This window comes from Balaenoptera acutorostrata, chromosome 11, assembly GCF_949987535.1.
Source record: "Balaenoptera acutorostrata chromosome 11, mBalAcu1.1, whole genome shotgun sequence".
NCBI lineage: Eukaryota > Metazoa > Chordata > Mammalia > Artiodactyla > Balaenopteridae > Balaenoptera > Balaenoptera acutorostrata.
The window spans coordinates 105463145-105476887 of NC_080074.1; the positions used below are offsets into that span (position 1 = coordinate 105463145).

Below are 13743 nucleotides of genomic sequence, written 5' to 3' on the forward strand. Positions count from 1 at the left end.
CCTGTCTTTCTCTAGTAGCACAGATACCCGTCTCTGATGTGTACACACAGCTACAGGTACCTGTCTATCTTCCCCTGCCTTCCAGGTGATAGGGAACCCCTCCCTCCCACCTGTACCCCCAAGGCCAGGTTCCTGTGAAGCCAGGTTCCTGTGAAGCGCTGTGTGATGAGAAGCCAAAGCCTGCGGACACACAGTGACTCTCTGGAGCTGCAGCCGTCGCAAGCTTTCAGCTGGAGACGCTGCGTGTCTGCAGTCTGTGCTGCGGGATGTGATGCTGGAGCTGCAGTCATGCTGTGACTAATGGCCAGTTGTCCGTGTCTGCTCCTCCAGCTTCTCTGTGTGTACACGCACACACACCTGCTTTTAACCCAGCCTTGAAATAACTGCCAATCACAGGGGAGTCTCCTCCAGAGACTGGCCTCCGCTTGGGAGCCCTTGTACAGATAAGCTATCAAATCTCCTAGTCACCAGATAAGCGTACTTGGCTCTTTGCTCCTCTGTCTTCCTGTGGCCCTCAAGGCGGAGCGATTGGGTGGGCTCCCTGTAATCTAGACTCGCATCCTTGGTTACTTATCGAGATCCTAGCCAGGTCAGGAGGTTCCTTTTGTGCACTCGGCACAGCTCGGGTTGGCCTTCCTTCTACTCCCAGTGGCTAGAGAGAGAAGAAAATGAACTGTCCTGATAAGGTCATTACTGTGTTCGACACAGGAGGCAACAAGCGTGTTACTGCTTTTCACATCCATCCCTCTGTCTTGTGAAGGTGTAATAATGCTGAGAAGTGCTTGACTGCAGCACTAGCGCAGCAGGAGCCCTTCAGGCGCCGGAGCTCAGAGGACCAGGCGGAGCAGGTGTCGTCAGCCGCAGCATGCGGGTGTGTGCATGGGCACGGGAGGGTGGAGGCCACCGTTTTCTCCTGTGGCCAACTGCCTACCTGGTTTTTCCTTTGAAATTCAGCATCAGCCTTCAGTTGCCTGGCCTGTTCACAAAGTGTGAACCTCTCTTCTGCCTCTTTTGCCTTATTTTCTTTCCCATGCCCAGACTTTTTTCCCCATAATTTGTAATTCATTAGTGTATAGCCCTGGAACTTTACTGCACTGTGGAGAAGTCCTGTAAAATATATACACACATACACACACAAATATTTAACCCACTGCATTGTTTACTAAAGTACAGTAAATGATTTATTGTGAAAAGGCAAGCCTCAAACCAAGAAATAAATCAAGGTGCTTTCCCATCTCTATTGAAAGAGCGGGAAGAAGAGCTGCGGGACACGCGCCACTGGCATCTCTTAGTCTAGTCGCTCTGATAGTCACCTCCCTGTGCCTCGTCTGCCCACCCCCCAGGGTGCACACTATGCGTCCCCTCCTGTCCCCTCCACTAGTCAGCGTGTGTTGGCTTCGGTGCCTCATGCAGCATTTTCTCCACTTACTGCCCATTGATGTGCACTGTCTTCGTCTGTACTCACTTGTCTGCCTTCTAGTTGGTGAATGACCTTATTTTCCTCTATTTTACAAGTTTCCAGATACTGAAGCAAGTTCTTGCAATACCTCCAGCCTTAAGCTGCTCTCATGGCCATGAAGAGGTGGGCTCAGCAGGAGGCTTCTTCCCTCACTGGCGGGGGCCCACACACTCTGCCCTCTATTCGAGTAGGATTCCTTGCACCGAATACAATAGGATAGGTTTTAACTGAATAAGGAGTAAATAGGTAAAATGCAGTTAGCAGCTCTGTAGTTCAGATTTCAAGATTCATTTTATTCTAAACTCTGTTTCCTATCTCCTTACAACTTTGAGTACAGAATATTTGTCTCCGTATCTGGGTCAAGAAATAGGGGATGTTTTGTTTTGCTGGAGTGGTAATGCATGCTTAAAGGAAAATTGACAACAGATTTCTGAGTTGTAAAACTAAGAGGAGATGATCACATTTTATTTTTTAAGTGATTCCCACTGTTTTTTTCATGTTTCAAACCTTTTGCCGTTTTCAAAGACACATTTAACTTTAACAAACCATAAAGCTCTTTAAATCTGAAACCTTTGGAGAGAGTTTTTACTTTTAGAACCCAGCATTTCTATATGTGGTAAGATTTCTGATTAATGTTTATTGATCTCAGTCACCTAGTGTCACCACACCAAACTTGGATCTGCTCACCCACACGCAGCAAAGCCAGTCTACTGACACCGGGTTGTGGTGAAGGAAAGTGCAGCGTTTATTGCAGGGCCAGGCAGGGAGAACGGGCGGCTCGTGCTGAAAACCCACACTCCCCGATGGCTTTCAGGGAATGGGTTTTAAAGGCAGTGTGTGTGAGGGAGAGGGTCACAGGATGCATGATCAGCTCGTGCGCAGTTCTCAGATTGGTTGGCAACAAGGTGAAGTTTCGAGCATCACCAGTCTTCCAGTTTCAACCAGCCTGGGGTCTACATTCTCTGATGGTCAGTAGTTTTCATCTGTGGGGGTCTGCTTCCTCTAAAAACAGCTTAGGAATGGGTATCAGGCCTTTATCCGTATCTTCCAGGGAACAGGGAGTTTGGTGGCTCTGCTTTGTGGCTGGTGTGCAGTCTGAATTGTTACCAGGTTCCTGACCCAGAGCTCTTCTTCGCTTCTACGTCTTCACATTTCCTGGTCATTCACTCTGGAGTCAGCCTCCGGAGACTCAGGAGAGGGCTGAGAGGCTAAAGCAAAAGGCTTTTACTTCGAAGGACATGGACACAGGGGCTTGCACATGGTTTCAGTACCCCCTTTTCCTTGGTGCTCCTCACTCATAGGGGAACAGGTTCAGGATGAGAAACGGGATAAAGTTTCCCCTAGAGAGGTTAATCACAAACTGTCGGCAGAGGAGGTCAGTTTTAGGGGGACTCGGTTTCACTAGTGGCCCTGGATGTGAACTCCTAGTGGTACTTACTCACTTGTTAAAGAACAGTGAGGCAGACTTCATTCAGGACCATCATGATGGGTTTAGGGGCCAATGCAGTGGGGTTTTGCAGTGAGGGAGAGAGAGACAGTGCCCAACTCTGAATACAACAAGGAAAAGTGGGAATTTACAGCCAAGGAGCAGGTGGGGGTCAGTGGATGGACACTTCCTAAGGAGGAAACATCAGGGATAGGGGGAGATTCTGGCTAAACCAACCTAACTGGACTCTTGCCTAAGGCAGGCAGAGTGATCAGACATCGCCCCGGGAATAGTGGGCGATGAGGGACGCCGTCAGATACAAACCAACTTAGAATTCCTGGGGAAATTGGACAATATAGAGATGAACATGAACGCCCAAAAGTCAGGGCCCAGTTGAGAAGAGAGGTCAGGGGAGCCTGACCCACATTTGGTCAACGAGAAGACCTTTGTCCCCAGGATGTAGATGAGGGGAATGAGAAAGTTAATTGAGCCTAAGTGATTGCCTGGTTAGTTATTCCATTAACTAAACAAGTGGTAATAGTAGATTATCTGTAAGAGATGCTGAGGAAGGGACCCTGCTTAGTACAGAACTAATATTCTAAGTACTTAGTAAATATTTATAGCATAAGAAATGTCATTCTGGGTTTTGTATTTGTCGTGACTTTTTGTTTTGGAAGATAAATGTAAGACAGTCCCATTCTATAAAGTTTGTTTGACGAGTCAAATAGACACACATGAAAAATGGTTATGAAGTGGGGGGTCAGGATTTGGAGCTCTGAACTTTCTTGCCTTTAGCTTTAGGTTATCTTTTTAACTTTTCATGAAACTTTAGAAATTGACTTCCCGCTAAAAGAGATTATTTTTTCAAAGACTGTAGCCCCTTCACTAAGCACAAACTCAGGCTAAAGCTGCTGAAACTTTCCAGATTCTCATTGTTAACAATAAGGTTTGTTTTTTGATGAAGGTCATACAGGTGTATCTCATGAACCCTTCTGTAGCCTGGCTTTATATCAGTTATTATGAGGGTGTGACCTGAGAGGCATATGTTTATCCAGTGTCTCTCTCGCAGGAGAAGTATAAGATAGAGGGCTATTCTCGAAGGCACGTTTGTTTTCAGCTTGCTAGGATTACAAATGAGTAAGGACCATAACACCAAAAACATGTAGGGGGTCCACTGAGTATCCTTCTGTTTGTGCTCCAAATGGGAAGGCTAAATTAAAAGGTGGGATCTCAGAGACCACTAAGAATAAACAGGTTGTTGAATTTTATAACCTTATATGTGAAGACTAAGTCAAACTAAGCCTCAAATCAAGGTAAAGAGGTTGATTTAGCAATTTAAGGCTCTGCCTAAAGTAAACTTCAAAACTAAAGTTAAAGCAAAGAGAAATCCTGAATATACGCATTTTAATTCTTATATACACTCAACACATTAGTTCCATTATTTCATGATTTTTTTTTAATGCAGAACAGGACCACATCTCATTCTTAATACTCCTGCCAGCAAAAGCTGGCTGGCTATGGCGTGGCACAAAGGCATTCACTGAATGTTTGTTAAGTGAATTGCATAATTTTTTTAGTGTCACTGTGTGTGATTTGATATGCAGTATATCTAGTTAATGTAGCAAAAATATCATGACAGTTTACTATATTTGTTCAAAGAACCACATTCTTGCACAAAGTAGCTGCATTTAAGTGAGAAAGTAACACAAAGGTCCAAAACTTTGTGAAGAGACCTAGTACCGTCCTTCATCTTCCTGATCCTGACGTACACTGTGACCAAGAAGGTAAAGTCAGTTCTTGAGAGAAAAGACTTTGAGGCTAGACCATTGAATTTTATTCCCTTGCTTCATTTTTTACTTTTCAGAGTTTAGCTATCTGCTGGGGCCTCTGGACAAGAATGTCGTTAAAAGAATAATGTTTCTGGGAAGTTAATATGTTAGTTGTTCTGGGACTTCTTTGGTGAACCTACACTGGGGGACAGTGGTGTAATGGTGACCCAGTGAGAAGTCAGAACTGCTACTGGCATTTACGCAGTAATCCAGGGACAGCTGAACCTGCCTCCGAGGACTTCGACAGATAGAAAGAAGAGTAAGAGGATTTTGGAGTGACAGAGGAACCATAGTAAATATAAAGATAATTTGCCAGGAACACAGTACACGATCAATAAATGTTAGCTTGAAAAAACAGTGGCATCTTCCAAACAATAAAATATTAGTACTGCAAGGGTAAATGCCTTAAGTCCCAAGTGATATTCAGTACAAGGTATACCTTTCCTCTCAGAATGAGCTCCCAGAATGTGCCGTAACCAACCCACCTATACATAGATTAAAGATCTGGTACAGAAACAGTGGAGTGGGGAGAAGGGGGCAGGCCATGGAATTGACTGGAGGGGCCTTTCACTGAACATCCCATCCTGGTCCAAGAACATGTGTTCCCATGTCTTAGATAAATGGGTTGCAGAAACGGGATGCTGTAGAATTTTCAGTTGCAATCTGTATCGAACAATAGAAGAGCAGCTGGTCTGTCTTCCAAAAGATCTCTAGCCATCTAACCTGCTCAAGTGGAAGGGAGGTTAAAATAAACACCTTCCGGAGGTCACTGTCTTCCATCACCATGTGTCATCAAATGCTGGCCTCTGAAGCCAATTTGAGGGTCTGATACATAAATAAATCCTTGCAAGAAGAAACAAAGCTTTCAGTACCTCAACCAGAAAGCTCTCATTCCCTTTTATAATTTAAATTATTTTCCTTAACAGCTCGGTAAATGTAGGATTGGGGGGATATTGACATTTTGGCATTATATTTGATAAAAGCAGAGGTTATCTTGACAAGTTCATTTTTTAACTTCTTTATGCCAAAAAAAAGATAGATAATTCTAATTCTGCATAGCTGTAGAACTAATGTGGTCTGACCGCATTACTGACAGCTTTTGGTAGGACTTCTTGCCAATGTACTGAGGTTGTATGTGGACAAAAGACAACCTCTGGATCCTGTAAGGTATCCTCTTCCTACTTGGCAAGTGTCCCTCTTCCCTCTTGAGATTAGGCAGTGGCAGTTCTACCTTGTGGGAAATGCAGTTTCTTTTCTGAGTGGCCTGCCCAAGTTAGATGGGGAGAAGGAAGAGATAAGGACATTTCCCACGTGATTGACATGGTTAAATGTGTCCCAGAGAGGCCATGGTGACTTTTTTTTTTTTTTTTTTTTCTTGATGGATAGATTTGAGAACTCTGCTGGTTGGGCAGTTTCATACACTTTCACCGAGTAAGCTCTATAGTTTTTTTGTTTTGTTTTAAAAAAGTGACTCCTTTTGACATGAGAAGAAAGGGCATCTTGGTCATTGCATGGAATGAATTTTTATCCTTGAGAAATTTTTCAAATTCCATCATTTTTTAACTTTTCAATTGGACTTTGAAAAATTTCAGAGTGCAAAACACTACATATTTTGTAATCTGTCAGCACCTCAGCATGAAATACATTTAAATCAGTTTGAGATTCATCTCTGATTAAGAACAGGGACCTAAAAAGTCCACTTTTTCATTCCCAGTCATACAGCAGTGAGCTAGTATCTTTCCAGATTCCATTTTACTGTGAAAAATTTGACCTCTCCACTACCACCATTTATCACATTGTCTTCTTCCTCAGTGCTCGTGCTTTTTTATGTCAGTTTTCCAACTCAAACAGTAATTACCTAAGATACCAGCTCTTTCAGCCTTGCAGCCCAGATGTGATGGCAACTATACACAGACACACACACAAAGAATGGGAGTAAGTTGCACAAATCCAGTGAAAATCCCCAAAGTGATTTTTTTAAATCAATGTGTCCGTGAAAGAAGCTAGAGGAGGCCAAGCTAAAAACATGGGAAGTGAAATAGGGCTGCAGTGCTCAGAGGCATGAGGGGTGTGGTAGGAGAGCCATGACTAGACAGTTGGGATATTGATGTGCAAGGTGAACATGCGTTTAAAGGAGAGTTGCCTTGAACTTGCCTTTAAGGATTCTGCTTTGGAACGCTTTCTAAATCTTCTACACTGAATGTGCATTTGTGGCCAGGAATAAAAGTCTTTTTTGAGAGATTAGTGTTGTTTGTGGAAAGCTATCCAACTTCCCCACTCTCCAAATCCTCTGCAAAACAGTCTGGTCCTTCTGTGGTTGCCAGTGTTGATACCACGGGTAACACAGGACTCGCACCACGAGCCTGCTGATTAGGGGTCCCTTACAGAGCCCAGAGCCTTCCACCCCAGCCCCTGAATGTGTAACCTTTATCCTTAGAGAATTGTGTGTGTGTGTGTTTTAAAAACAATAATAATGCTGAATTTATTCACTTTCTCTGGTTTGTCTAGACAGGCTCCAATTTCTATATTGTATTATACCACATAGGCCTAAACTCTGAACTCTGATCTCTCTAGTAAGTTAAAGATTGTTTTAGACACTAAGCCCTGGCTCTTCCCTCTCTTAACTGTTTTATGGAAATAGTATTAGAAACAGAGGAAATGTGATATATTTATAAAGCAACCATTAAAAATCATGTTTTCCAGGAATACGTAATGTGAATAGTACTCACAATATAACACTAAATGGATAAACAGGGTATTAAGCGAAACGTGAAGTATGATACTGTTAAAAGTTGATTTATGTAAGTTTATAAAAAGACTTGGAAGAAAATCAGCAAAATGTTGCAAGTGGTATTCTTGATGGAATACCTATAGGCTATTTATTATTTCTTTTATATTTTCCCCCATACTTTTCAGAGTAAAATATGCATTGATTTTGCAATAAAAAGCATAAAACTTTATTTTAGAAACTCTTAAAAGGAAATAAAGGAAAGCAGCAGGGGAGTCCGCTGAGGAGGCCAGGAAGAAAGCAGCGTCACTGTTGAAAGTAATACCAGGCCTTGTTTCTGTTGACTTGAAGATTAGTGAGCTCCTTGTTCATTAGGCGGGTCAGAGGCGTCCTGTTGGTGAAAAGTGCCAGCCCGGTGACGCACAGCAGGTGCAGACCCTGCCTGTGAGCCCTGGGAACGTTTGGGCCTGCCAGCATCTGGCGGGTTGGCGGCTCCCCCAGCCGCTGTGTGTCAGGCAGATGCTGTGCCCGCGTTCCAGCGATGGAGAGCCGGCCCGGCTCCGCCTCAGCCCCCAGGCTCGCCAGCACCGAGTGCCTGGCCAGCGTGTCGTCGGGCCCAAGAGCTGCCCGGTGAAGTCATCTGTCCTTTGATGTGCTTTCAGAGGGATCCGAGGTGATAGTTATTCATCCAGGGTAAAGGGAACGCAAAACAGAGTTAGCGTAGGACTGCTACTCACGAGAAGAGACCCAGCGTCACACTGGGCCCGGGCTCAGGCTCAGGGGTCTGGCGTTGTGTAAGGATTTATCTGTCACCCATTAAAAGGAGGATCGATGGCCTCGGCCCAGTGAACGAGGGAGCTCCAGCCAGGAGGCAGATCTAGTCATGAGTTCACTCACCACATCTTGTGGCTGAGAAAAGCACGCACTTTCTCCAGAGGCACAACCTTCCTTCCATTGCAGGAGGTGAAGGGACACACGCAGCATGTGGCATCAGGCTTTCAGATGAGCACCTTTCACTAGCAGGTTTTGGGGGTTTTTTTTAGCATCTTTATTGGAGTATAATTGCTTTACAATGGTGTGTTAGTTTCTGCTGTATAACAAAGTCAATCACTAGCAGTTTTTTGTAACCTCCTTGTAAATAGATGGGGTGAGCAATTGTGAAGTAACTGGAGTCTTTCTGTATCAGGAATGTCACCTCTGCAGAAACAAGCTCACCCTGTGCTTGATCTCCAGCCCAAAGTCAGAACTGCATCTCGCGTTGATGTACATGCAGCGGTCCCCACGCGGCCCCCAGAGCAGTGGGTGGGTGTGACATTGTACACGTGCAGGTGTATGGACCTGCTTCTCTTTACAGTGCCGAGGATTGTGGTAGTGATTACAGGAGCCCTAGTCTTGCTCCGTTTCTTTGCCTTGGGAGGCATAAAAAGACTGGAACTTCTTGTTTCAGATTGACCTTGACTTTCCTCATTTTTTTTCACCTCAGATCATCCAGCCCCTCTTAGAACTTGACCAAAACAGAAGCAAACTAAAGTTGTACATTGGACACCTGACAGCCCTCTGCCATGACCGAGACCCCCTGATCCTTCAAGGACTCACTCCACCAGCTTCCTATAACTTGGACGATGACCAGGCAGCATGGGAGAATGAGCTGCAGAAGATGACCCAGGAACAGGTAAGTCTCTCACCTGAGCTCTGGCGACACCCTCACAAAATTCAGCTGCTCTTTAGGTTGATGCAATAGAAGCTGCCTTGGAGAATTCGGGGTTCAGAGTCAAGATTCTTAATAGTGGTTGGTTCTTCAGTAGATATTAGGAGCTACCATTTGAAGTGAGCCCCACTTTATTCTTCCCTCAGTGTAACTTGCCAAAGAATCAGAAAGGGCTGGTTCGGAAGGGAGAGGGTTAAGGGGAATCTGTTATTTCACAGAACTGATGGCCACTCATGACTGTGACCACGGAAAGGAAGTCTGAGTTGGGGATATTTGGATGAGGATCCTTGACAAGTCAGCTGTCTCTAGGGAACTGTGGGTCACAACCTACTAAGTTTTTCAATAAAAGGACCATTAGATGAATGAGTTTAGGTTACCCTCCTCTGCTCCACTTTCTGTTTACTGTTGCCTGTAAAATCCATTGGTTCCCTTTTTTCCATGTCGTGGTTTTTTTAGTTCAATAGAGAAAATGAGAAGGCTAAAAGGAGACAAAAACCACGAATAAAAGAAACAAGGAGAAAACAGGATGAGGGAAGACATGGAAAGTAAAAGAAAGAAAAATTGAATAAACACTGAGAAATAAAAATAGAAAAAAAAGAAATCGGGCAGCTTTAGAACATTAATCCTAAGCTGCTTTTGTTCCCGGCTACAGAGTGGGGTTGATGGTGTCCCAGCCCCTTGTAGATGTGATTGTGCCATCAATCTGCTAAAGCTCTGCACCAGAGTGTCGAAGCTGTGCACTGTCTTCCAGCTGAATGCCTCCTATTTGTTTACCCATAATGCGTGAACGGAGGCTGTGTCGAATAGGACACCTCCTGTGGTGTGAGGTTGCAGGGAACAGTGACAGCCACGGGTCGAGAATTGCATGCTGGGGTCAGGGCGGGACTGACTTCCGGGTGTGGACATTGCCTAAAAACAGACCCATTTAACAGCCTGTCAGTCACCCACCTGATTTGTGTGATGGAAAAAGTAAGGCCGACCTCTCAAATTTAGCATGTTGCCTTGGAAATTTTAATTTCTTTCTTTTCAAAAGAGGGAGAAATTTAAAGGACAGAATTAAATCGAATTTCTAGTAGCTCCTTTTGATATTAATAACCATGAAGTTAACATGCCACTGGAAGCCCGCTGGAAACAGAGCACACGGCCAGTTAATTTTAGAAACTCCACTTCAAAATTTTGCAGAGAGACAGGGCATCTTAAAGCACGAACAGTGATGTATTAAAGTTTAACTGGCATTAAATTATTTCTTTGTGAAACAACTTGTCTTTGAAATGAAAAAAAGTATTTTGGCTCAGTCCTGTTTTCCAAATATGCCTGAATGGAAGTAATCAGTCTTTCTAAGGGGAAAAAAAAATACCTTCAGGGTGAGGCCAAGGTAGAAAATCTCAAGCTAAGAGTTTTTCAGAAAGTTTTGAGTGAAAAACCAGGAATTCAATAGAAGGCATGCCATCCCACATGTTATCATCCAAGCAGTTTGCTCACATACATGAATCATGTTAATATTGTCACGTTTCCCCTTGGCTGAGAACCTGCTTCAGTTACTGAAGTTGTTGCACAAGGCGTGTGAAACTGTATCTTCAGCAGCATCCCTGGAAAACCTGGGGAGCAGGTGACTAGGGTCATCTGTAAAGGGGCACAGCAACTAACCACACCTTCCGGCAGCTTCTCCAGAGCAGCTAGAGTTTGGTAGAGAAACCAACCCATTTTCTGCCACCTCTCTCCAAGTAAGATTTTAAGGGAGTGGTGCAGGCTGTTGAGAAAGATGACCTGTGATAATACAAAATGACTTGCCTATTGTGAGCAAGGTTTGACTTTAGTTTTTGAAGCCCAAGAAACATTAGATAGAGATCACCGCTAAATATGCATGTTGGTTTATTTTGTGTGTGTGTTTTCTTTGGGGATATAGAGCCTTCTGCACCTGACATTTGTGTTACTCAACTCTGTATGTCCCATGCATTTCACTGCCACCATGCTCCCCTCGGTCACACACCCCCATGAGGACAGGACAAGAGCCTTGTCTGTCTTTTTCAACACTGTTCTCTGTACGAAGAATAATGCCTAGCACATAGTATCTGCTCAGTAAAGGTTTGTTGAAGGAATGAGAGAAAGTGAAGGAGAAAGGCAGGCAGGATACAGCCCATACTTCTTATCAAAGCACACAAGGCCTCCTTTCATTTGGCCTAATTCTTAAATGCACATCTCTTCTCACCCTATCCCTGAAGTGTACAACAACTGACAGTCTTCTAAACTGTTAATTGACTCACAGTTTTCACATTTGTGTCCTTTTGCTCATAATGGTCCCTCTGCCTGCTCTGCCCTTTCCTGCCTTGTCTCCCTAGGGAATACCTAAATAGGAATCTGAGTTTTTAAACTCAGCTTAGACATCATTTCTTTTATGAGTTCTTTCCTGAAACCCCAGGCCCAATGTGCCGCTCCCTCCTTAGGGCTTCTGTAGGACCTGTGACACTCGTACTTACTAGTTTTCATATCTGTATTCCTGTTAGTCTAGGCTTTCTGTCAGCTGAGGACATGAACCATATCATTTTCATCTTAAAATTCGCACCACGTCAGGTACTTGGTACTTGCTTACTAACTCAGATGAGTGAGTGAATTCTAGTGAGTTCTGCATAGTTTATTACTTTGCATTTCATAGTTATGATTCTTATTCCCTAACTAGATGAGTTTCTTCACTGCCAGAACCATGTCTTATATTTCTAAAGTGCCTGGCACAGTACTGTACATGTAAAGAATGCTTAGTATATACCTTGCTGATTGTTTATTTGGTGACCCAAGACAGTTTCCTCAGTGCCATTCAGTAGCTTTGGATAATCTGACTGTTGATGTCAGGAGAGCCACTCAGACTCCATCCTGAGTTATGACCCTATTATCTGCAACTGGCTGGCCTACAGAAATATTACTTTACATCTGAAGATTTCCCAGAATTGTTTTGTTTCATTTGCCCTCTTAGAGGCTGGCTATCTTACCAACTAAATTTATGGGTTTGTTTATTTTTCTTACCTTATCGGTTTTTGCTTTATGTATCTTGAAGCTCTGTTATTGAGTGCATACACATTAAGGATTGTTATATCTTCTTGATGACTTGACTCTTTCATCATGATGTAATATCTCTTTTCAAAGCTGGTAATACTCCATGCTCTGAAGTCTGTTTTGTCTAACATTAATGTAACCATTCCAGCTTTCTTTAGAATTGTGAGTGCACGATAAACCTTTTTTCATATATTTGCCTTTAAGCTGTTGATGTCTTTATATCTACAGTGAGTTTCTTGTTGACAACATATATTCACCAGCCTAGAGGACACAGGTCTAGGGGGCAAGGCTGTCTCTTCCTCCTTGATTTCAATAGGTCAGGCTGCCACCCAGGGCCAGAGGGCTGGAGCTGCCACCCTAGTGGGCCTGGAGGACAGCATCCAGCCAAAGAGCCTTATTCTCAAGCCTTAAAATCTGATGAGGGACTTCCCTGGTGGTCAAGTGGTAAAGAATACGCCTTCCAATGCAGGGGACGTGGGTTCGATCCCTGGTCGGGGAGCTAAGATCCCACATGCTGCAGGGCAACTAAGCCCGTGCGCCACAACTACTGAGCTCGCGTGCCTCAACAAGAGAGCCCACGTGCCGCAAACTACAGAGCCCACGCTCTCTGGAGCCCACGCGCCACAACTAGAGAAGAGAAAACCTGCACGCCACAAGTAGAGAGAAGCCCGTGAGCCACAACGAGCGCTGCAGCAAGAGATCCCGCCTGCCACAACGAAGACCCGACGCAGCCAAATCAATAAATAAATATTTTTTTAAAAATCTAATGGAATTTGACCTGCTAGATTTTGGACTTGTTTGGGACCCATGATCCCTTTCTCTTCTTTCCAGGGTCTCCCTTTTGGAATGGGAATGTCTAGCCTATGCCTGTCCCACCATTGTATTTTAGAGCAGGTAACTTGTCTGGTTTCAGCAGGTCCACATTTAAATTTTGCCTCAGGATGAATCATGTTTTTTAAGTCTCACCCACACTTGATTTAGATGATATTTACATGAGATTTGAGATTTAAAGTTGATGCTGCAGTGGGTTAAGACTTCTGGGCTGTTGGGATGGGGGTGAATGTGTTTTGTGTGTGGGAAGAACATGAGTTTGGGGGGTACAGAAGGCAGGGTGTTATGGGCTGAATTGTGTCCCCTGCAAAATTTATATATTGAATCCCTGACTCCAAGAATGTGGCTATATTTGGAGATAGAACCTTTAAAGGTAACTAAGTTAAGAAGAGGCTGATAGGTGGGCCTTAATCCAATCTGATTGGTGTCCCTGTAAAAAGAGGAGATTGGGACATACAGAGACACCAGGGCTGTGTGCTCACAGAGAAAAAAAAAACACGAGGACACAGCAAGAACACAACCGTCTGTAAGATAAGGAGAGGCCTTATAAAAAACCAACCCTGCCAACACCTTGCTCTTGGACATCTAGCCTCCAGAACCGTGAGAAATAAATTTCTGTTGTTAAGCCACCCAGTCTGTGGTATTTTCTTATGGCAGCCCCTGCAAGCTAATACCTTGTTTTTGAAAGATATTCTTCTCTGGGTATAGAATTCT

At 44.0% G+C, this 13743-nt stretch overlaps 1 protein-coding gene across 13 annotated transcripts in view; it reads left to right on the forward strand.

The window, feature by feature from the left end:
• ERC1 (ELKS/RAB6-interacting/CAST family member 1) overlaps window positions 1-13743 on the forward strand; it is a 424409-nt gene that overhangs the window by 385975 nt on the left and 24691 nt on the right. For 7 of the 13 annotated variants that reach the window (XM_057555932.1, XM_057555938.1, XM_057555936.1 and 4 more), the window contains one exon: window positions 8926-9114. In XM_057555932.1, coding sequence (XP_057411915.1) covers window positions 8926-9114 — 189 coding nt within the window. Of the gene's footprint in view, window positions 1-8925; window positions 9115-12667; window positions 12993-13743 lie in introns of those variants that run through there. The other 6 variants (XM_057555941.1, XM_057555944.1, XM_057555940.1 and 3 more) reach the window with 2 other exon arrangements.